Source organism: Lynx canadensis, chromosome C1 (assembly GCF_007474595.2).
Source record: "Lynx canadensis isolate LIC74 chromosome C1, mLynCan4.pri.v2, whole genome shotgun sequence".
Taxonomy (NCBI): Eukaryota; Metazoa; Chordata; class Mammalia; order Carnivora; family Felidae; genus Lynx; species Lynx canadensis.
In genome coordinates, this window is record NC_044310.1 from 99,774,895 (window position 1) to 99,799,012 (window position 24,118).

General features: G+C 44.5%; 1 protein-coding gene, 1 non-coding gene and 1 pseudogene across 3 annotated transcripts in view; 2 read left to right on the forward strand and 1 right to left on the reverse strand.

Annotated features, from left to right (window-relative positions):
• The first annotated feature begins 6,370 nt into the window (after window positions 1-6,370).
• Window positions 6,371-6,473, forward strand: LOC115522577. Its single transcript, XR_003971476.1, has one exon. It is a non-coding gene; the product is annotated as a U6 spliceosomal RNA (small nuclear RNA).
• Window positions 6,474-14,017: 7,544 nt separating this feature from the next.
• Window positions 14,018-24,118, forward strand: part of TTF2 (transcription termination factor 2) — a 41,488-nt gene continuing 31,387 nt past the window's right edge. For both annotated transcript variants that reach the window (XR_003970842.1, XM_030325269.1), the window contains exons 1-3: window positions 14,018-14,104; window positions 14,190-14,292; window positions 16,856-16,942. Coding sequence is in view for 1 of the 2 variants with exons in the window: in XM_030325269.1 (XP_030181129.1) it covers window positions 14,077-14,104; window positions 14,190-14,292; window positions 16,856-16,942 (218 nt within the window). In the remaining variant the exon portion in view is untranslated. The remainder of the gene's footprint in view (window positions 14,105-14,189; window positions 14,293-16,855; window positions 16,943-24,118) is intronic.
• LOC115520691 lies at window positions 22,657-23,005 on the reverse strand (annotated as a pseudogene).

Here is a 24,118-nt window from a genome sequence, read left to right on the forward strand (position 1 = left end):
CTATTGGAGAAGGGCTCCACTGGGCAGAAATGGTCTAAGTCTAGTATCTCTGCCCTGCTTAGTCTTTGACTGGAAGCAGCAAATTTCCTGGGAAAATGTGGCCTCAGTGCGAGCATCATGACAGATATGATGATCTAGCTGCTGGAAGCTGTCAGTCAGCTATGTTCCCTGCAGAAGGTTCCCTTGAAGTGAGATCTGAATAGTGCAGCCCCGTGGCCACAGCACCTGAAAAGACGCTCAACATCATCACTCATCAGAAATCTACAAATTAAAACAACCATGAGATACCCGGATGATTAAAATGTTAAAGACAATACCAAATATCAAACGCAGGTAAGAATTTAAAGTTACCAGAACTCAATACGGTGCTGGTGGCAGTGTAAGTGTGTTCAACTATTTTGTAAAATAGTTTGGTAGTTTTTGATAAGCAACTCCACTCCTTGCGTTTACCCGAGAGAAAGGAATAGCTCTATCCACCAAAAGACATAAACGAAAATACAGCTTTATCCATCATTGCTAAAAACTAGGAACAACCCCACTGTCCATCAGTAGGTGAACGGACGCATAGTTTATATATATTGTGGAATACTACACATAATAAAAATGAACAAACTGCTGCATACGTGACGGCATGGATGAATATCACAGCATTTTTTGGGTGAAATAAGCCAGGCACAAAAGGGTATGCACTATAAGATCCACTTATTTGAAATCCAAGAACCGGCAAAACGAATCTATGAGGACAGAAGTCACCACAATCATTTCCTCTGGCAGGGGGAGTATTGACTGGGAAGTAGCAGGAAGAACCTTCTGGGGCAACTGAAATGTTTTTTATCTTTATCTAGGTGATGGTTTCATGGGTGTATGTATACCTACGTAAAAATTTACTAAGCTTTCTTAAGATCTAGCAATTTATGTAAATAATCTAATATATAACTTAATAAATATATAAATATAGTAGTATACAACTGAAATAATTGTATGTAAATAACTTGCACCTAAGTTAAATTTTTTTTTAACCTTTATTCATTTTCGAGAGACAGAGAGAGACAGCACAAGTTGGCTGGGGGGGGGGGGGGGGGGGCGGGAGGGCAGAGAGAGAATGAGACATAGAATCTGAAGCAGGCTCCAGGCTCCGAGCTGTCAGCACAGAGCCCAACACAGGGCTCGAACTCATGAACCACGAGATCATGACCTGGGCCAGAGTCAGAAGCTTAACTGACTGAGCCACCCAGGCGCCCCACAAAAAAATTTTTTTAAGTGTTTGAGAACCAACTAGATGACCAACACAGAGGGAGGGATTTTAATACACTGGGAAATAAGATTTTATTTGTTCCACAAACATTTCCAGATATTCCGCGTGTGCCAAGACATATGCTGGGAGTTAGGAATGCAGAAATAAGTGATATGATCCATTCCCTCTAGGAGGGAAGGAGAAGGGAGCTGATGTTCACTATGTTGAGCCGTCATCATGGGTTAGGAGCAGCAGAGCTTTACAACAAACTTGTGAAGCTGAGATCTAACCATAAACCAGGAGAAAGCAGTTAAGTATCATGCTTTAAGTATCAAAAAGAGCTGGCCCTTGAGCCCAGATGCATGAACTCCAAAAGCAACACCCTTTCTATCACACTGTGCTTCCTCTACTTATAAAGATGCCACCATCTCATTCTGAGCAAAGAGCTGCACACACAAGGTAGAACAGGAGCACCACTGGGACAGAAAAACTAATGCCAGATGTTTGCTTTGTCACATGTTAGGATCCGGTTTGCTCTAAAAAGGGGAGACTAAATTTAGACAGGGGACAGGGGACCCCTTGGCACTCTTTGCCCTGGTTCCCACAGATGTCCATTTAATCCCATGCGTGTTGATTGCATGGCTACTCTGTGCTACCACAGGATGCTGCCAAAATAAACACATGAGAGCGTGTTTTTGTTATGGTCTCCCATGACTGAAGGCAAATGCTACCAGTTCTTGAGTCTGTCTGTAGGAAATCTTCGTACTGTTTAATAATCTCACGGCAGCTATTGGTACCACCCTGCTGGCGGCTAAGAATTGTTTGAGGATCTTCTGTTCTCAATACCCAAGATATGACCCTCCCCCCCCCCAATAAAATGGTGCTGATGTCAGGATGGCCTTTACTCCTACACGTGGGCCAAACACCTCCTAGTCCCAGAACTGACAAATCGGGATGCTGTGCGAAAAAACCCGATCAGTAATAGGACCTAATGTCAGGTCCGAACACACACGTACTAAATTCTAAAGTCTAAGTTTCCAGTCCAAATTCCTTGCTCAAAACTTTTCTTCTTCGAGGGAAGGTATCCAGGGTAGTATTCAGTTTGGGTCACTCAGAAGCAGTAAACCAGGAGCCGTCCCAACCTGGCAACAGAAAGCTAAATGGCAACTATGATATTTAGTAATCCTTTCGCACAAAAGAAAGAGCCAACACGTGAGCCCCCGTGAGAAGAAAGCCGCAGCAAGATAAAATTGAGGCTGCCAAATACTCCCTCTTAGGGCTCTCCACTTTGACCCCTTGCTCCTTTTTGGTGGGACGCCCAACGAATACATCTGGTTTCTTAGTAGTCAGGAAGGTAACCTCTGGATTCAGACTGCCTGCGGGGAAACCCTGACATCCTTCGCTGGCTGTCATCTTTGCCAGTTAATCTTTCTTTGTCTCACTGCCCTCGTCCCTCCAGGGAGGGGATCCTCACTACTCCACAGAGTCTGTTGTGAGGGCTAAATGAGATAGGCGCGTAAAGGAGACAGAACTCATAAGTGTTGGGAATCATCGACAGGCTGGACATTTTAATCGTCTCTGCTCCGGAAAAGGAAACCAGATACCTGCATTTCACCTTCTAAATTCTTAACATGATCGTGGAAAGAACAGGGTATAGACATGAGGTCCAAGCATGGGCTTTGCTACAAAATGGGATCATTGTTTGGGTCCCCCGCCCATGAGCCTAATTTTGGGAAGGATAAGTATGATGTTTCAGTAAAGAGGATATCAAGGCAAATGTGGACAGAGGAACATTCGGACAAAATTGTCTGAGTGCTTTACAGTTAAATGAAGAGACAAGGGAGTTTAAGCTTAACTGAGTTTAATCCAGGAGTTCCAAGTGAAGATATATAAATATACGGGGATTAATGGGGAAGGGAGTCACTAGAGACTCCTATCCTGAGGTAGTATATACCTGTATTAATTAGCTAATTCAATTTGCATGCAGATTTGAGTGCAAATGGCACATCTGGAAAACAAATGTTATGGTAGATAGCAAATACTTAGCTTGGGAATTTGTTTTAGTCAGCTCGAGCTGCCGTAACAAAATGCCATAGACTGGGTGGCTTACACAACGGAACTTTAGTTTCTCACGGTCCTGGAGACGAAAAGTCCCAGATCAAGATGCCAGCCAACTGGCAAGCACCCGCTTCCCAGCTTGTAGACTGCCAACTTCTCTCTATGTCCTCATGTGACAGAGAGAGAGAAAAGAGAGAGAGAGAAACACACACACACAGAAGAAGAGTCTCTCTGGTATCTCTAATAAGGGCACTAATCCCTTCATGAGGGCCTCAGCCTCAAGACCTTACCTAAACCTAATTATCTCCCAGGGGCCCCACCCCCACATACCATCACACTGGGAAACTGAGCTTCATCACATGAATTCGGGGAGACACAGTTCAGTCCATAGAAGAAATTGACAGTGTAATTAATGCACTGGACGGTGCTTTGCTCCATACCTGTGTTCTTCATGCCTGTTAACATGCTTCAGATGCGGTAATTTATCTGGTATGTTTTATTGTACATGCACACTCTTGGGTAGGGTGTACGGCTTAAAAACAAAATCACTCATGCGAACAGAATGTCCCCACCTACCACTTAGCCCTGCTCCAGCTGTTCTGCCAGACGTAGGCAATGACGAAAGTGGCAGGAATTATGTCACCTCGAGAAAAGTGTGAGGATGGAGAGGGACGACTTCAACGTGCACGCAGAGCTCTGGGCAGAGCCAGTCCTTAACGAAGACCCTGAGGGTTGGCAGGAGGGGTAGCGGGAGCAGGAAGAGAGAAAGAGGAAGGGGAGAGAAGAATGAGGCAATTAGCATAAAAGTGAGAAAGCAGAAATAAAAGCCAAGGTCCCACAGAAAGAAGAACCCAGAAGCCCCTGCCCCACCCAAGCTCTTCTCTGGGGCTTAGGTGGGTCGGTCCCATCCGAAGCACCAGGCACCAGTAGGTTCTGAAGGAACCCACGGACTGGGAGACAGAAGGAGGCTGCCTGCTTCCCGGAAGAAACTTCCGGATGGCAGGAGGGGCGCTAAGCTCTGCGGTACTGGGGCCAGGCCTCACTGGGCCCCCCGGGCTACTGCAGAGGGGAGGCTGTGTCTGCTCTATGGAAGACTTCTGCTTCGAGTGAAGGTGGAAGTCGTCCAGGAAAGGGGGGAAGCTCTAAAGGGGAAGTGAAGAGCTCAGAAGAGCTCCATCTTTTGAAGGGGATGCTCTGGGCTACCCAGGAAGGCCGCCTCGGCTCTCCCTCAAAAGAGTTATGAACTCTCCTTCTCATTGTCCGGCTGGAGCAAATCCCTCAACTCGCACCAGCCCGCCTTCATCCCGATGCAGGTGAAGCCGGAGAGAGGACCTGGAGGGAGGTGGAGGATTAGATAAGAAGTGACAAGTGACAGACGGGTGTCAGGCAAAGACAGCGGACTGTGTGACTGTCACTGAGTGAATCATTAGTCTGGTGTGACACAGGGGCCTCTTGTCCCGAGGAACCACATCCCCCTGCAGCTTCTGGGCCGCTTCCTGTGCTGCTCGCCAAGAAAAAAAAAATCACCCAGATTAACCTCACTTTCTCGTCAGCTCTGCTGTGTGGACTGGTAAATCGGGACAGGGACAGAGTATGCACGAGCTGCAGGGAGGCACCGAGGCAAGAAAGAGCAACGTTTCATCTCAGGGACTCTGTGCCTGACCGAATAACCATGCCCAAACCATGATGCCGCGGCCGGCCCATGTGCCTTGGGCACATGATACCCAAGTGCTCTGCCCGGTTTAGCATTTCTCGTGGCAACTCAGATGGAATCCAGGGGAGCGGGCTTGTCAAGTGGTCGGCTGACACACAGTCAGGAGGTGGCACTAATAGGTCAGCTGACAGGAACAAGATTCAAAGAGATCTAGACAGGTGAGAAAGATGGATCCAAACTAGCAGGATGAAAGCGGGAATCCAGAGTTTAAACTCAAGCAATTAGGTGCACCAGGTAGGGGAGACGCGAGTTCATGCGCGAAAAACGAAAGCAGTGGTTCTGGTTGATTGCACACTTGATGTGAATAACTAGCGTGACATATTTGTTAGAAAGCAGAGAGAAATTTTGTGTTGCCTTATATTGCATGTATATGTGGTCGTATCCCAAATAAAGGAGATTATTATCCCACAGGATTCTTCATGCCGAATTCTGTTTGAGAGGCCTCAGATTAAGCAAACGTTCATGGACAAGTGCTGGTGAGGGGTTCCGGAGGGGAGGGAAATGATCACAGCCGGTGGAGCAGGCTCTCTGAGGATGTGGGGAGGATGAGACAGCCATATTCAAATATTTGAAAGTGACACTGAAAAGAATTAAGTGTATTATGTGTCACTCCAGATTACAAATAAGTGGAAGTTTCAGACAGAAAGACATATTTCTCCTCAACAGACATTAGAATTAACTGGCAATGTGAGATACCCTAACAGAGAATTTGCTGTGACTTGAAGTCCTCATGCTGAATCCATTAGGGATGAAGTGGAGGGGATTGGGCGGGCACACTTGGTGACTTTAGTCCCTTCCGCTCTACGGTTTAGTTCATTTCACTTACTAGATATTTACTGAGTATCTACGCAGCATGGTGAGCAAAACAGAAGTGGTCTCTCTTGGCACCTACATATATAATCTATGCGGAGGACACAATCAACAAATAAACAGACCATGCAAACTAAATGTTATGCAGAAAGCAAACAGGGAGCGGAGGCAGGGAGTAGCAAGGAAGGACCTCTTTAGATTAAGTAGTCATGGAAAGTCTCACTGAGGTGATACTTCAGATGAGACCTGAAGACCTAGGGGCTAGGCTTTTAAAGAACTAGGGAAAGGGCGCCTGGGTGGCTCAGTCGGTTAAGCGTCCGACTTCGGCTCAGGTCATGATCTCACGGTTCGTGAGTTCGAGCCTCACATCGGGCCCTGTGCTGACAGCTCAGAGCCTGGAGCCTGCTTCGGATTCTGTGTCTCCCTCTCTCTCTGCCCCTCCCCCACTCGTGCGCGCATGTTCTCTCTTTCTCTCTCAAAAATGAATAAACATTAAAAAAAAAGTTAAAAAAAAGAAGATCTAAAGAAACGTGTCAGGCCGAAAGTACAACATAGTGCTTGCTTCAGCAGCACGTATACTAAAATTGCAACGATACGCACAGGATTAGCACAGCGCCTGTGCAAGGATGACAAATTCTCAAGGTGTTCCATATTTTTGGTTCCACTCAGAACCAGCCACACGGGAGCATGGGCAGAGGGTTATCAAACCCTTTCCCCTTCAGCATGGGCTATGGCCACTGGTTAACTGTCTAGCTCTGTCCAAATATGGAATATAAGGCCAGGCAATCTTGCTCATGGAAAAATTATCCCTGATTGGCATATTAACATTAATCTTCTTTGAGTGTGGGAAAAGGAAGGAAAGGAAAGGAAAGGAAAGGAAAGGAAAGGAAAGGAAAGGAAAGGAAAGGAAAGGAAAGGAGAAAAAAGAAAAGAAAAGAAAAGAAAAGAGAAAAGAACAACCGAACAATGGCCTTAAGGTAAGACAAAGCCAGGCACGGGAGGCCAGGAGCACAGGTCAGGACAGCTGGAAGGCAGAAGGCGAGGAGGAGAATGGCAGAAGGTGAGAGAGAGAAGTGGACAGGGCCGAAGTCACATGGGGCCTCCATGAGCCAGGATGAGGGTTTCAGCTTTTTTCTAAATTCGATGGAAAGCCACAGAAGCATTTTTAAGCAAAGAACAACAGAATCCAATTCATGTTTTTTTTTTTTTTAATTTTTTTTTCAACGTTTATTTATTTTTGGGACAGAGAGAGACAGAGCATGAACGGGCGAGGGGCAGAGAGAGAGGGAGACACAGAATCGGAAACAGGCTCCAGGCTCTGAGCCATCAGCCCAGAGCCCGACGCGGGGCTCGAACCCACGGACCGCGAGATCGTGACCTGGCTGAAGTCGGACGCTTAACCGACTGCGCCACCCAGGCACCCCCCAATTCATGTTTTTAAAAGGTGGATGAGGGCGCCTGGGTGGCTCAGTCGGTTGAGCGTCCGACTTCAGCTCAGGTCACGATCTCACGGTTTGTGAGTTCGAGCCCCGCGTCAGGCTCTGGGCTGATGGCTCAGAGCCTGGAGCCTGCTTCCGATTCTGTGTCTCCCTCTCTCTCTGCCCCTCCCCCGTTCATGCTCTGTCTCTCTCTGTCTCAAAAATAAATAAACATTAAAAAAAAAAAATTAAAAAAAAAGGTGGATGAGTTCTTTTTTTTTTCCTTTAACGTTTATTGATTCTTGAGAGAGAGAGAGAGAGAAAGAGAGAGAGAGAGAGAGGAAGGGGTAGAGAGAGGGAGGGAGACAGAATCTGAAGCAGGTTCCAGGCTCCAAGCTGTCAGCACAGAGCCCGATATGGGGCTTGAACTCGAACTGTGAGATCATGACCTGAGCCGAAGTTGGACGCTCAACCAACCCACTGACCCACCCAGGGATTTTTTTTTTTTTTAAATAATAAGAGTAACACATGAGAGTTGTAGAAAATAAAAATAAAAATCTGACCCATCTCCCAACCCAGACTCTCAGAGCCATAGGAATGGAACCACACAATATGTACTCTTAAAAGTTAACAGTCTGTTGTAGTTAAAAAGTATTTTTCACATGACCATGATCATAGTGTATATACAATTGTGCTGGGGCGCCTGGGTGGCTCAGTCGGTTGGGCGACCGACTTTGGCTCCGGTCATCTCATAGTTGTGGGTTCAAGCCCCGTGTTGGGCTCTGCGCTGACAGCTCGGAGCCTGGAGCCTGCTTGGGATTCTGTGTCTCCCTCTTTCTCTGCCCCTTCCTGCTTGTGTTCTGTCTCTCTCAAAAATAAATAAACATTAAAAAACAGTATATACAATTGTGTTACTTACCATGATCACAAACCAGAACTATTTCTTTGATGTCCTTAGATTTATAACAATTGATGTCATTTTTACTTAGGTTTTAGTTTAAGTTCCATACAGATCTTTAAAAGAAAAAGCCTTGCAAAACCATTGAAAAAGCGGAAGATGATGGTTAGCAACCACATGCAAAGGAGCTCAACTGTTGAGTCATCAGGAAATGCAAATTCAAACACAGAGGAGACACCACTTCACCACAACCAGAACCAGTATCATAAAAAAGGCAGACAGTAACAAGTGTTGGTGAGGATGTGCAGAAGTTGGGACCTTTATACACTGCCCGTAAGAAAATAAGATGACACAGCCACTTTGGGAAACAGTTGGGCCATTTCTTAAAGACTTAAACATAAACTTAATACACAACCAGAAATTCCACTCACAGGTATGTATCTGAGAGGAATGAAAACTTTGTGCACACAGAGTCTTGTTAGTGTTCATGACAACACTGTTCTTAATAGCCCCAAAGGGAAAACGACCCAAATGTTTATCAACGGATGAATGAATACAACAGGATACTCTTTGGCAATAAAAAGAATGAAATATGGATACATGCTACAACATGGAGGAAACTCAAAAGCATTAGGCTATGGAACAGAAGACAGGCAATTTGTTACATGTTGCATATTCCATTTACATGAAATGTCCAGAAAGACGAAATTTATGGACAGAAAGCACATCGGTTGTTGCTTGAGGCTGGGGGTGTGAGGATTGCTATACACAGGTTCAAGGGAAATTTGGGGGGGGGTGGTAACAGAAATGTTCTAAAACTGGATTGTGGTCATGGCTGCACAACTTTATAGGTTTACTAAAAAAGTACTGAATTGTACATTTACCAAAAAACCACAACAAGGAAGTAGATGAAGGAGGGCACGCTTTGAACCAGTTTGGGGACAATATTTTAAGAGCAGTGAAATTTGGACCCTAATAAAGAATATTGGTGCAACAAAAGAATTTCTAAGGTCTTTTGGCTTTTCTAAAAAAATTTTTTTTAATGTTTTATTTATTTCTGAGAGAGAGAGAGAGAGAGAGAGAGAGAGAGAGAACAAGCAGGGGAGGGGCAGAGAGGGAGCCACAGAATCTGAAGCAGGCTCCAGGCTCTGAGCTGTCAGCACAGAACCTGACATGGGCCTCAAACTCATGAACCGTGAGATCATGACCTGAGCCAAAGTCGGATGCTTAACCAACTGAGCCACCCAGGCACCCCAGGTCTCCTGGCTTTTTAAATGATAAACCGTATTTATCTTTAGCACAGTATCATTCTGACTGTGCTTATGTCAAAGGATAAGGTTTAAATGGTCATATATTTGAAAGGCACAAAATGAGAGGAAATTGAATTACCGTTACATATCCTTAAACAAACAAAAGAATGAAACAGCAGGAGGGACTTGTGTTTGGTTTTTATGTTCGTAGGCTGCCACCTCGTGGTCATTTATAAGATGGCACAACTTGCTTTGCTTTTTGAATCTTGAATTTGTCAAGCCCTGTCGGTATACCACAAATATCTGAACACTTGGCTATGCGTAGGTTAAATCCCTGAATGAATCACTGAATAATCTATACTTCATAAAAATACGGTAGTGGCAAGAACTGGACTGGGAATCTCAAAAAATCGCTTCCAGCCCCTGATCTGCCTGGTGTCAGCTTTGTGACTTTGAGCCAGAACAAGAGTAATCTACTGGCCCTATCTGGTCCCAAAGTTCAAGCACAGGCTCTGTAAGACAGTGGTTAGGAGCATGACCTTGGGGTAAGTTCCTAACTACCCTGAACGTTGGTGTCCTACTCTTTAAAATGGGGATAAAAGAACACCCACTGCCAAGGTAGGTGTGAGAACAAAGTGTGAAAATGCATGTAAAATCACTGATCTCCGAACACCCTTCTGCAGTGACAGTGAGGGTTTCCTTCCGTGACCATGTGCTTCACGGGCACAAATCCTTTATCTGACATTTTAAAGTAGTTACCTCTCCCCACCCCACCCCAAAGAAATAAGCAAAAATCCAGAAAGATACAAGTTCAGATAACAAACTACATTTCTTAGAATTATCAGCCTACTCGAAAAACACATTTGAACAATTTAATTATTTTTTTTCAACGTTTATTTATTTTTGGGACAGAGAGAGACAGAGCATGAACGGGGGAGGGGCAGAGAGAGAGGGAGACACAGAATCGGAAACAGGCTCCAGGCTCCGAGCCATCAGCCCAGAGCCTGACGCGGGGCTCGAACTCACGGACCGCGAGATCGTGACCTGGCTGAAGTCGGACGCTTAACCGACTGCGCCACCCAGGCACCCCTGAACAATTTAATTATTAAGATGAGTGAAGCCAAAGTCTGCACAGAAGCTGGAATTTTACAAATAACTTAGAATCACCGATTATTTAAAAAAAAAAATACAGACAGTGGCAAGGATGTCAAGAGGTGACTGGTCTAGCTGATCCTCTCTCTGCCAGTATCTTACAGGTGACTGACAGGTTTAACACATGCCAGCTGGCACAATGGTGACCAGAGAAAAGAGAATTCTTTCATTTTCCCAAGAATTCAAATAAGTGTTTGCATCAAAGGGATGTTATGGCATAGGCCAGCAAACCAGTCTGCCTAAGGATCCACACCATCCGAAACTTAAGAGTTTCTACTATTTAACTCCATCACCCATTATATTTCCCTAGGATGTCAAAATGTCGAGATGATCCTAGCTTTTATTTGCCAGGCGGATGTTTTGGCATCGCTTAGAAATTAAGTTTTTTGTTTGCTTTTAAACAGCTTTATTGAGGGATAACTCAGATACCGTAGAATTCCCTAATACATAGTTGTCCGAGCCTTGGTAAACGTATACAGTTACGCAGTCATTACCACAATTTGATTTTAGAACAATTCCATCATACATTTTGCATCTGACCAGCCCTATAGGGAAAGAATTTAATGGATCATTAACGTGTGAGTTTAAATCATCTAGCCCTACAGAAGACGTGAATAGACATTTTTCCAAAGAAAACATCCATGTGGCCAACAGACACATGAAAAGATGCTCAATGTCACTCATCATCAGGGAAATACAAATCAAAGCCACACTGAGATACCACCTCACACAGGTCAGAGTGGCTAAAATTAACAAAAGATGCTGGCGAGGATGTGGAGAAACTGGAACCCTCTTGCGCTGCTGGTGGGAATGCAAACTGGTGCTGCCACTCCTAAAAAGTGTGGAGGTTCCTCAAAAAATTAAAAATAGAACTACCCTACGACCCAGCGATAGCACTACTAAGAATTTACCTAAAGGATACAGGAGTGCTGATGCATAGGGGCAAGTGTACCCCATTGTTTATAGCAGCACTTTCAACAATAGCCAAATTATGGAAAGAGCCTAAATGCCCATCAACTGGCAAATGGATAAAGAAGATGTGGTTTATATATACAATGGAATACTACTTGGCAATGAGAAAGAATGAAATTCTGCCATTTGCAGCAATGTGGATGGAACTGGAGAGTATTATGCTAAGTGAAATAAGTCACTCAGAGAAAGACAGATATTATATATTTTCACTCATATGTGGATCTTGAGAAACTTAACAGAAGACCAGGGGGGAAGGAAAGGGGGAAAAATAGTTACAGAGAGGGAAGGAAGCAAACCACAAGAAACTCTTAAATACAGAGAACTGAGGGTGGGGGGGGGGCGTGGGGGAGAGGGAAATGGATGATGAGCATTGAGAAGGGCACTTGTTGGGATGAGCACTGGGTGTTGTATGTAAGCCAATCTGACAATAAATTATATTCATAAAAATTAAAATAAAATAAAATAAAATAAAATATAAACCACCTAGCCCTAGAACTTAGCTTAGGCATTCCTTTTGAATAAATTAGCTTTAGAGGAAAACAAACTTAAACTCTCAACTTTACTCAAAATAGAGGTTGATGAAGCACATTCTCTCCAGGGTCTGCAGGCTAATTAGAATATAAAGTAAATGTATAAATTAAGAATAAAAGTTAATACACATGCACGAATGTATGTAAATATTTTGAAAAGTATATATTGTAGAATTCATTACAGTTTATGCCAGTATTATGGCCACCTCTCACCCAAGGACAACCTTATCTGTTTTCTCACTCTTATAAATATGGTTATCAACTGTCTGGAGCTTAAACATTTTGATCTGGCATATTCCAAATTTATGGAAGAAATATTCTCCTTTTCTTTAATTTGGCTGTGATTAAATTAATCGCAGTTTATTGACTCCACTCATCTTGACACTGAATATCATTTTACTTGATTATTTAAGTGTTCATTCAATATGTGCTAATGCAGTCTCCTTCATATACTAAGCTCCTTGTGGTTAGAAAAATTGTTTCCAACTTTGCGTGAAAATGAGTTTTATTTTTCTCAAGCACCTAGTTCACACTGGGCACACAAAAAGCTATTTAATAAGTACTTGTTTCATTAATAAATGATACCTCAGGTCCGTCTCCCTTCCTGTGAAGCTTCTGCCCTCCCCCCACATTTACATTTATCATATACCCTAGATTTCCTAGACATTACAGAGTTTCTGTTCAACTGTCCCATAAGAACAGTTGCATGTGCCACACCGTATGTCTGGGCATATGGTCCTCAATAGCTGTAATATGAATCCATCTCTACTGCAATACATCTCTTGATTTCTATTCCTCCCTTTCTGCTCACTAATAGTTCTGATTACCATTTCAAATACAGTTCCCTTTCTTTTACTTAACTTCATTCTCGATTTTTTAAAAGTTTCTTATGCGACAGAGAGAGAGCGCGCACGCGCGTGCGCAAGTAGAGGCGGGGCAGCGGGAGAGGGAAACGATTCCAAGTAGGTTCTGCGCCAATGAAGGGTGGGGGGTATAGGGACCGCAGGCGGAGCTCCATCTCACCAACCATGAGATAGTGATCTGAGCCAAAATCAAGAGTCAGGAGGCTTACCAACTGAACCACCCAGGCACCTCTCAATATTTTTTTAACATTGCAAAAGCATACTAATAGAAAAAGTCTGACGATACAAAATACACAGAGTACACCAAAGGTAATCTATTTCTCTCCTGTTGTTTCCACTTGGACTCTTACAACTCAGGGCTCCTGCACCAAGAGGCCCTAGAGAACATTCAGTACACAACAGGATGCAGCTGGGCAGCCCCCCTGGGCACCTGTCGGTGGATCACCCACTCACTAATTCTGTGACCTTGGGTGAGTCAAACTTCTGGGAACCTCGGGACCTTCCGTATAATGCCCGTCTCACCAGGCCGTCGAGTCAAGAGACACGTCTACGTGTGAGCACCCTGCGAAGTCTAAAGCTCCACGCACACTTAAAGGATCACTGGGGGGTGTTGCAGAAGTCTTCGCGCCTGCGTCCCCCACGACGCGCCCAGTAGTAGCCCGCACCCCACTTCGCCCCAGCCCTGGAGGGGTTCACAGCTCCTCCCGCGGTGGCAGCTTCTCCGGGCCTACCCTCCCCAGGGACCGAGAGCCAGGCCCCGGCTCGGAGACGACCGCCAAGCTCCAGGCGCCGTCGGCCTCCGGGAGAAGGGAGCCTTCCTTGCAGAGCTCCCCTCTGCAGCTGCAACGCACGCTCCCTCTAGGACCGCCTCTAGGTCTCACCTATAAACTGGAGTCGCCCCGGCCTCAGCCTTGTCCTTGCCCCTCCCGGCAACAGCCAATCGAAGCTTCCTAACGCGGAAAGCCCCACCTGGAAGAGCCGCGCCAGCTGCAGCCACGCCCCACAGTTCAAACGCCGAGTTCCCGCGAAGGCGGCGGGTGAAGGCCACGCGCGGTGAATTATGGGGGTTGAGGCTGCAGAAAGGGGGTGCTGATTGGCTCCTGAGAGAGGAGGGCGGAGTAAAAGGCGGAAGCAGGCGTTGGGGCACGGCTCTCTGGAATTGGAGACTGGAGCGGTCATGGAAGCGCTTAGGTGCTCGGAGCACGGTAAGGGGCTCGGATCTTTTAGGGGCTCCTCCGGGAGTCTGTCAGTCTAAGCGTGGCATAATCGTTATCAACCTTCTCTCCTCAGGAACCATCTGCTTTCTCAAGACTGGCGTCCGCGATGGTCCCAACAAAGGAAAGAGCTTCTACGTGTGCCCGGCGAACTCTTGCAGCTTAGTGCTGGCAGCCGAGTAAGTCTCGAGCTGGGCACGACTGCCTGTCACCGCCAGCTCCCCTCTGCCCGGCGCCACAGGCACTAGGAGAGGTGGGGACCCTGGTGTGTGCAGCCAGGGCCCTTTAAGTGGTTGATAATCCCCGGGCAGCGTGGCGTGTTGGGGAGACGCTCTCTACCTGCTTGCTGTTGAGCCCTAGGCAGCTTACTCACCCTCTGGGCCTCTGTTTCCCCCTCCTGTAAGATGGAGGGTCAGCTATATCTGGAACCTTCTGGTCCTTTCCAGCTCTGGGTTTCTGTGCGCTTGTCAGGCCTTCTGCTCGGACATTGCTTCTCCCTGCTAAGTGAGGACATGCAGACATAGTAGAAAATAATTGGTCCCTGTTTCGCACTACTTTTAGGCCGAACTTGTTTTTAAATGTTTGAGGTTAAAACACTCTGGTGGTCAGAGTATCAGCTCCCTTTTAAAATAGGATTCTGTGCGTTTAAGGGGGTGAGATTGACAATCCAAAGAAACAGGTTACTTTAGGGATTGACGCTGGAAAAAAAAATCAAGTATCTAATTCAGCACTCTGGTAGTTATTTTTTAAATATAATTTATTGTCACACTGGCTAACATACAGCGTGTAGAGTGTGCTCTTAGTTTTTGGGGTAGATTCCCATGGTTCATCGCATACATACTACCCGCACTCTGGTAGAAGCAAAAAGTTAATACTGTTCTCATAAAGTGTTAATGTTTTGACACAGTACCAAGTGTCCACAGCCTATGTGAATTTTTAAACTATCACATTAAACGTTTTTCCTGATGTCTACAGAACTTGGTAGAGAAAAATAAATTTTCTCCTTCTGAAATAAGACACAAAGTGGGTATCCATACTAGAAAATGAGGTATTTTTCAATGTGTGTATTAACCTGTGTTTCCCTTACGTGATTTAGACGATTTGTGTCTTTGTTGGGCTTTGAAACTAAATGAAGGAATTGGTATACGTTTTCAGATTTGACAAATACACTTTTAGACAAAATACTTTCTTGGCTCCCTAATAAGTTGTCTTTTTATTTGAAAGAAATTACTGGGATCCAGTTTGGTTACATACAAAATGATTTTGAGAAAAAGTGTCAAATCTTTAGAAGGGACAGGCCAGGGGCGCCTATGTGGCTTAATAGGTTGAGTGTCCACCTCTTGATTTCCACTCAGGTCATGATCTCACGGTTCGTGGGATGGAGTCCCTCGTTGGGCTCAGTGCTGACATTGCGGGGTTCTCTCTTTCCCTCTCTGCCTCTTCCTGGGTTGCTCACACTCAAGTAAACATTTAAAAAAAAGAAAGAAAAGGGGGGTGCGGGGGCGGACAAGCCGGGTATACTATCAACAACATATCATTGTGATTTACTATTTATTTCTAATTTCTTTACTGAGTTTCTTAGGTTCTAGACCTAGCTCAAGTTTCATGCAACATGGAAGCACATTCAGATTTGTAGGAAGTAAGCATTAATGGTAGCATAAGATTCAGTTTTATGTTAAAAGAAATATACTCTTGGGGCACCTGGCTGGCTGAGTTGGTGGAGCGTGAGAATCTTTGTTCCCGGATTTGAGTTCAAGCTTCATGCTGGGTGTAGAGATTACTTAGAAATAACGTCTTAAAAAAAAAAAAAGAAGCCCTTCTGTAGAGTGCCATTTATACAGATGCACTGCTATCAAAGCAGTACAATATAATGACAGTTATTTGATAAACTTGATCTCTTTGGAATATGTCTGGGGAACTAGAATATAAGCAAAACAAAGGAAGAAACAAGTGCCACAGGCCCTATGAGAGTATATTTTAGGTCTACACTCAAAATTGTTTATCCTCAAATGTTATATATACATTCTCCCATGAGAAGTTGGAAGAGAAGAGTTAAAAACTTATGCCAGGCATGAAGCAGGTTAGTGGAGCATGTTTCTAGAGCAGGCATGTGAACAACACTGAGGGGCAGCAAAGAGGTTGTAACAGACAAAGGGATGATGGAAGAAGTTCACAGCTAGTCTTTGATATTCACTCGTTTCTGGGGCGGGGTGGGGGTGGGGCTCTCACAATGTAGAGGTCGCACAACAGTATAGTTTTAAGCTTTTGAGTCATCAGGAAAAAGATGTATTTATTGTTGTCCTATCTTTGGGGAAGTGGGGAAAGAAATGAAAGCTGCTGAGTGAGCCTTTCCCCAGAGGATGGCACATAGATGTAAAAATGTATGGCATCTACAAACCCTGTGGAGGTCATAGGTGCACTCCTACATTTAAAACCTGTAGTTAGGGGGCGCCTGGGTGGCTCAATCAGTTAAGCGTCTGACTGTGGCTCAGGTCATGATCTTGCAGTTTGTGAGTTCAAGCCCCATGTCAGGCTCTGTGCTGACAGCTCGGAGCCTGGAGCCTGCTTCAGATTCTGTGTCTCCCTCTCTCTCTGCCCCTTCTCCACTCACATGCTCTCTCTCTCAAAAATAAATAAACATTTAAAAAAAGTAATAATGAAACCCATAGTTAGGACTTAATTTTAGAATGTTAATTTCTGATGTCCCCTAAAACAAAATTTCCTTTTTTCCTCCCCCTCTAGCATTCCTGTTTCTCATTGTTTATTGCATGAGGACTGTGTGGTAGCACTTCAGGGTTTGCTCCTACCGCCGGGCAAGGAAGAATACAGGTAAGTGTCCAAAATGAACATCTAAGTTTTTGTTTCTTCGCTGGATTTACAGCCAGATGTGTTTTCCTAGGATGGACTATTCTTTAGAAATCATTTTTTTAAAATTTTTTTTTTTCAACGTTTATTTATTTTTGGGACAGAGAGAGACAGAGCATGGACGGGGGAGGGGCAGAGAGAGAGGGAGACACAGAATTGGAAACAGGCTCCAGGCTCCGAGCCATCAGCACAGAGCCGGACGCGGGGCTCGAACTCACGGACCGCGAGATCGTGACCTGGCTGAAGTCGGACGCTTAACCGACTGCGCCACCCAGGCGCCCCTAGAAATCATTTTTAACAAACAGAATTTCTCTATGTATTGAATGCCTTCTGAGCTGTCACTGTCACTGCTGAGCACCTGGTCAGTCTGAGAATCTGGTTAGTTTCAGAATCAACTGCTCTGCCTTCCTCCCTTTCTAGCTGTTAAGTAGCCGTAACACGAGCCTGCCAATAGTCACTAACTTGCAGTAACTTGTCAACTTTTCCGTCCTAGTAATAGAATGAAAGTAATGTTGCAAAATGTGTCAAGTATGTTAAGCACTCGATAAATGTTAGTTTCTCTTCTTTTTTTTTTTTTTTTTTACGAAAACTCGGATGTAGAGCAGGGAAGTCTATATAGGTGGCAGGTGATATTGGTCATGAGTATTGAAAAAAAAGTAGAAATTCACTAGGGGCAGGAAAGGGGTCATATTTAACAGATCGATAACCCTGCATTAGCATACAGAGTTAGGAAGTGATCAGGAATTGCAAGCATTTGGTTTGGTAGTAGTTTAGCATGTGTTCGAGTAGAGATTTCAGAAGGTAAGGCTGGCCAGGAAGGCAGGGGCCAGCTGTGATGGTCTTTATATGATATTCTGTGCAGTTCAGAATTTATGTATTCTAGATCGATCTCTGCCCCCCCCCGCCACACCCAACATTGGCATTTAAGTTCCATCTTCACAATTTTTACATATCTGAATATTGCCTGTACTGCTGTTTTTCTTTTCTTCTTTTTTTTTTTTTTTAATGTTTATTTTTGAGAGAGAGACCGTGCGAGGGCAGGGGAGGGGCAGAGAGAGGGACAGAGAGGGTTAGAAGCAGGCTCTGTGCTGTCTGCAGAGCCTGCTGTGGGGCTCGAATTCACGAGCTGCGAGACCATGACCTGAGCCACCCAGGCGCCTCTGTTTTTTCTTAATTGAATTATGGATACAGTATACAGTAGTCTGCATAGATTTTAAGTGTTCAGCAGTTCAGCTTGAGAGATTTATATAACCATCCTTATAACCAAGCCTCAGTCAAAATACAGAGTATTTCTGTCACCCCATTAGGTGCCACCACTGGTTTGGTTCATTCTGCAGCGTCTGGCTTCTTTTATGTAACAGTATCTGAAACGGGGTCTGTACATCATTGCTGAGTTGAATTCCATTTTGTGAATATCACAGTTTCTTGGGTTTGTTTCTTATCCCTATATTTTTCTTTGGTGACGTGTCTGTTTAAATCTTTTGCTCACTTTTGTAATTGAAAATTTTATTGAGGTGGTTGTAGATTCTCATGCGCTTATAACAAATAGAACCTAAGGGATCTCTGTAGACCTTACCTAACGGCAACATTTTGCACAGTGTATATAAACAGTATGTAATGTGACAACTAGGATATTGACTCTGTCCGCTGTTCTTATTTGGGAAGATAGTTTCCCTTGTACTGATGTGTGTGTGTTTAGATTTCGTTCTATATAGTTTAGCACGAGTGGTTATGAGTATGCACTACCACAGTCAGGATACGGAACAGCTCTATCACCACTCCATTCCTCCCACTGCCCCTTTATACCCCTGCCCTGCTTCCCACTCCCTCCGCCTCACCTCTGGCAACCAGGAATCTGATCTCCATTTCTAAAATTTGTCATTTCAGGAACGTTAACAGAAATGAAACAGTGAAGTGTAACTGTGGGGGATTTTTGCCTATTTTAAAAACTGTGCCCTTTGTCTTTTTATCACTGAATTGGAAGAGGTCTTTGTATATTCCCTATATAAGTTCTATGGTAAATACATATATAATGAGTATTTTCTCTGAGTCTCTGGTTTTCATTTTTCTAACTCTCTGGAAAAGCGAAGTTTTAAATTTTTATAAAGTCTGGTATTTATGTATGTATGTATTTATTTATTTATTTTTAATGTTTATGTTTGAGAGAGAAAAAGAAAGAAACCAAGCATGAATGGGGGAGTAGCAGAGAGAGAGGGAGACACAGAATCCAAAGCAGGCTCCGGGCTCTGATCTGTCAGCAGAGAACCCGATGCAGGGCTCGAACTCATAAACCTTGGGATCATGACCTGAGCTGAAGTCGGATGCTCAACCGACTGAGCCACCCAGGCGCCCCATAAAAGTCCAGTTTATTATATTTTTATCCTTTGTGCTTTTTGTTTCTCTCTTAGAAATCCTTGCACAAATTTCTCCAGTGGTTTCTTCTAGAGGTTTTATAGTTTTTGTTTTTGTTTTCATTTTTTTTTTTTCTTAATGGCTTTTCTGTTTAGTCTGTGATCTACTTCCAATTAATTTTGGGTATCTTATGAGATAAGAGTATTTCATTTACTTTTCCTTATATTACTGAATGAGTATTATTTGGTTGGTTCAGCAACATTTGGAAGACTTGGCCTCCCCCGTGGAAATGCTTGGCACTTGTAAAAAAAAAAAAAAAATAATCAGTGACTATCATGTTCTGAGTCTATTTTTGAACTTGCCCGTCTGTTGGCCCTTTTCCCCACCCCCACACATTCAGATGAGATCATGTGAGTGTTCCAGCATTCATCTTTTTCAAGATTGGCTGTTCTAGGTCCTTTGCATATAAAAAGTTGTATCAACTTCTAAATTTCCTTAGAAAACTTTGTTGGTATTACACTGAATCTGTATAGATCATTCTGGAGAGAACTGCGTTAATATTGATTTTCTGATCTATGAGCATGGTGTATTTATGCTTTAAAATTTTTTTTCAGCATTGTTGAATAGTTTTTATTACAGAGTACTATACCCTTTTTGTTAAATTTAGTCCTCAGAGAGTGTTATGTTTTTGATGCTATTATAAATGGAATTTAAAATTTTTTCACTTTTGGACTGTTTTTTTGGTAGTACAGTGGGGCTGGTAAGCCTCTAGGGCGTGAAGTCAGGATGTCCTGACATCTAAAACCATTTACATACTGCTGAGGGCCCCCTACCTTATGGGAATACTGTTTAGGTTGTAGGAAGCCACTGAAGAATTTTGGGTCCAATTTGCATTAATTAAGGAGGAACTCCGAAGAGGATTGGTTAAAAAGGAAAGTGGTGGAGGCAAGGGGACTGCTGAAATAGAACTGCTATTGAATGTCTACTAAATGGCATAGTCTTTATCTCTTCCTACCATAGAATCTTCTGTGGTAGGTGGATGAGGCCGCCAACATTTAGGGAGGTTAGAAAAGGAATCTGATGTCCCATGGTTGTGAAGTGGCATTGCTGGGATTCAGACCTAGGTCTGGCTGATTTCTAGCTGCATCGACTTTAGTCTCTAAGTGAAAGGTGTGCTTGGATTGAGGCACTGGCGGTGGAGTTAGGTGTGCCCAGATTGCAGAAAACTTGCCGAAAGGAAATCAGTAAGACAGTGTTTTGGTAGGCATTTAAGCATGTACTTTTCTTCCCCATTTCCTCATCAGGAACAGTGATCATGGCAGTCCCGACTCCCCTGGCTTGTGAGGATTCAGTGAGGTCCTATGTGTGATGTACATAGTCTGGCATTTGGCTCACTGTCAGTGCTCAGTAAATGGTTGTCAGGTTGGGATGTGTGGCTAACCCAGACAGCTTTGGACTAATTGTGTCTTACGTATATGTGAGACCAGCTAGCTGCAAAGAAAGGTCTAGACCAAAGATGGAGTTTTGAGAGCTTACCATTCACATTCTTCATACTAGGTGGATGAGGCTGAGAGTTGATCATTACTTTAAAATAGAAAAGTAAGGTATGCTAATGTTTTTCTTTTAGGCCAAGTCTAGAACACTATTACTGAGTTACTCACTGGAGGTTTTATAAGATTGTTTTAGCACAATAAAATACAGTTATACAGCACACAGTAAATTAAAAAACAAAAAACAAGCAGGGGCGCCTGGTTGTCTCAGTCAGCTGAGCATCTGACTCTTGTTTTTGCTCAGGTCGTGGTCTTGCAGTTCGTGGGTTCGAGCCTGTGTTGGGCTCCATGCTGATGGTGTGGGACTTGCTTGGGATTCTCTCTCTGTCTCTCTCTTTCTCTCTCTGCCCCTCCCACACATTCTCTCTCAAAATAAATAAATAGACTTAAAAAACAAAAACCAAGCACCCCTGTAGGTAGTACAGGCTGGAAATTTTAAAAGAAGTACGTAAGCCGGTGGCTGATACTTCCTTAGCAGACAGTAAGGGCATTTAGCCAGAACTCCTGTACTCTGGAAAATGACCTCAGGGAATGTAACCTTTTCTTCTGAAACCCAGTTTTCAGAAGAAAAGTTTCTTTTCCAGAACTTAAAGTACTTTACATTTTGACTTAATGGCGGTATGTTTAAAGCTTAACCCAGCTAGGAGACAGGAGCAGCAGAGTAATGGGGGGGCGGTGTAAGCCCAGGTGAGGGTAAGATCTTAGCCCATTTTTGATACCTTGGCCGGTAGGTGCATTTATGTGCAGTTCTCCTACTTAAACACCAGATGGTGCCACTCAACCGGCATTTGACTGGCCCTTCAGCCTTGGCCCTCTGTTTATGGGCAATAAAGAAACAGTCACTCAGTAGAACCCGAAGGAAGAACTCTTGCCTTGCCTTGAATGACGTGGCATACCTTGATTTACAAATGTTGGACAACATCATTGAGCTTCCTGAGTTCTTGTTTCCTCCCCTCCTTCCCCTGCCGCCCACCCCTGCCCCCACCAACCTCTCTTCTAGCTTCTCAAGGATATAGGATCAAAATAGCTAGAAGTATTCTTTTATCTACATCTAGGTAAAACAAATTTTAGTTCTTTAAATAACTAGTTGTTGCGGGATGCTCAGAAAATTTTATTTTTTAATAACAATTGAATCTTTGCGTGTCTAGAAAATTCTTTGTGTAGGGGCGCCTGGGTGGCTCCGTCAGTTGAACGTCCGACCCCGCCTCGGGTCGTGATCTCACGGTTTGTGAGTTCGAGCCCTGCGTCGGGCTCTGTGCTGACAGCTTGGGGCCTGGAGCCTGCTTCAGATTCTGTGTCTCCCTCTCTTCTCCGTTCCTCCCCTGCTCACGCTCTGTCTCTCTCTCTCAAAAATAAATAAAGATTAAAAATAAAATTTTTTTTACTTAAAAAAAAAATTCTTTGTGTTGCCGGTTATTGGGTAAAATGGGCAAACAGCTGGTATAGCCCAGTGATGATTATCTGGGTTATAGGGAGGAATTTGAATGGGAGCCAGGCCCGTGAAGAAGGACCTCTGGTCCCACCACCCCGTGAGCAGTCCCACTCAGTGAAGCTAGTACGGCTTGTGCGTCGCATCCATTGTACAGTGTCAGGCCCTGTGCCGTGCACTTGAAGGAACCCTCGCGTGTGAAGAATATTAGTCTTTGTGATATGTGTCACAATCACTTTTTTCCATTTTGCCTTTGTCTTATAATTTCGCTAATGGTATTTTTACCATATGGAAGTTTAAAATCCCCCCCCCCCCGCCCTGCCCCAAAAGGCCTTATTACATACACAGGGGAGAGGTTCACTCCTTCTTGGCTGCCGCTTTCCTCCTGGCTGCCAGGACGTTGCTCAGCTCCTCTCTCTTCCTCTTGGCATGGATGTGTGTCTCCACTGTTTTCTGGAAGAACTTGAGGGCACTCTTGTCCTTGGGAGACCTTGAGTGGCTCTGTGACGTGCCCTTGTGTGGGGTGAAGCCCACACCTCTCGGATCATGTCCCATAGGGACATGTGCTCTCAGGGAGGCGCCCTCACGTTCCATATGAGCATGTGCTCGGGGAGGCGCCCGCGGCGGTGGCTGTGCCTCAGCTTGCTTAGTTCTCAGTCAAGTCGCCTTGTGGCCCTTGTCAAGGCCCATGGCCATAGGGCAGCACAGAGCCCTGCTGCTGCTCCTCACTGGCTCCCGCAGCCGGAGGTTTAAAACTTTCTTCTGGCCAGGTCTGTGGATGGGACACCTAGCTGGCTCAGTCGGTAGAGTGTGCGACTCTTAGTTTCAGGGTGGTGAGTTCGAGCCCCACGTTGGGTGTAGAGATTACTTAAAAAACTAAAATCTTAAAAAAACAAAGCAAAAACCTTTTATGTGGTCAGAATTACCAAATCCAGGATTTTAGGTCACACTGAGAAAAGCCTTCTTCGCTTGAGGATTAAAAAAAAAAAAAATTCCTCTCTCTTTCTTCCCCCAGAACCTTTCCGGTTTCATTTTTTTACACTTATGTTTTTGTTCCGTCTTGAATTTTCGTGTAAAGGAATGAGGTAGAAATCCTGCTTCGTGTTTTTCCAGTGCTGGAGCATACAAAAAAGTGAACCTGTCTTCCTAACGGCCTCTGACACCATTGGGGTAAGAGTCAGACACACGAAGGTTGGCGCCCAGCACGATCTGTGTGTGTTAGCACGAAATTGGATGTGTTCAGGTGCAGGTGCTTCTGTGACAGTAAGATCTACAGCAGGGGCTCAAGGCTGGTGCAAGTTACTGAGGAAGTGTGGGAACTGAGACATGAGCTTGGCCTTGAATGACCTTTAAAATTTGGATAGAGTAAAGGACAGTGTTTGGGGCTAGAAACAGAAGTGTGGCTACAGCAAGATGGTCAGTGAGAGTGAACTAATGACTGCTACTGCTTAACAAGTCCTTGATACGGGTTAGACTTTGATCTGAACCTTATCTTTACGTGCATTAATGCGCGTGGTTTTCACAGTGATCATATGAGGTAGGTACTGTTTTCGTTTTGGCCATTTTACAGAAAAGGAAACTGGCAGAGCGGCCAGTCAAATGAAGTATCTGAGGTTTCAGAGTTAATTATGTAGTAGGGCTGGGATTTGAACCAAGGGAGGATGACTCTGGAGACTTGAGAGAATCCCAGCCTAGCTGAAGTGAACGTGCCTGACAGTGCAAGCCAGGGTTGGACGATCAACCAGGGGGGATTTGCCTTCTGGTGAAGAAGACGGCATTGAAGAGGTCTGGCCTCCTCTGGCTGTGTTC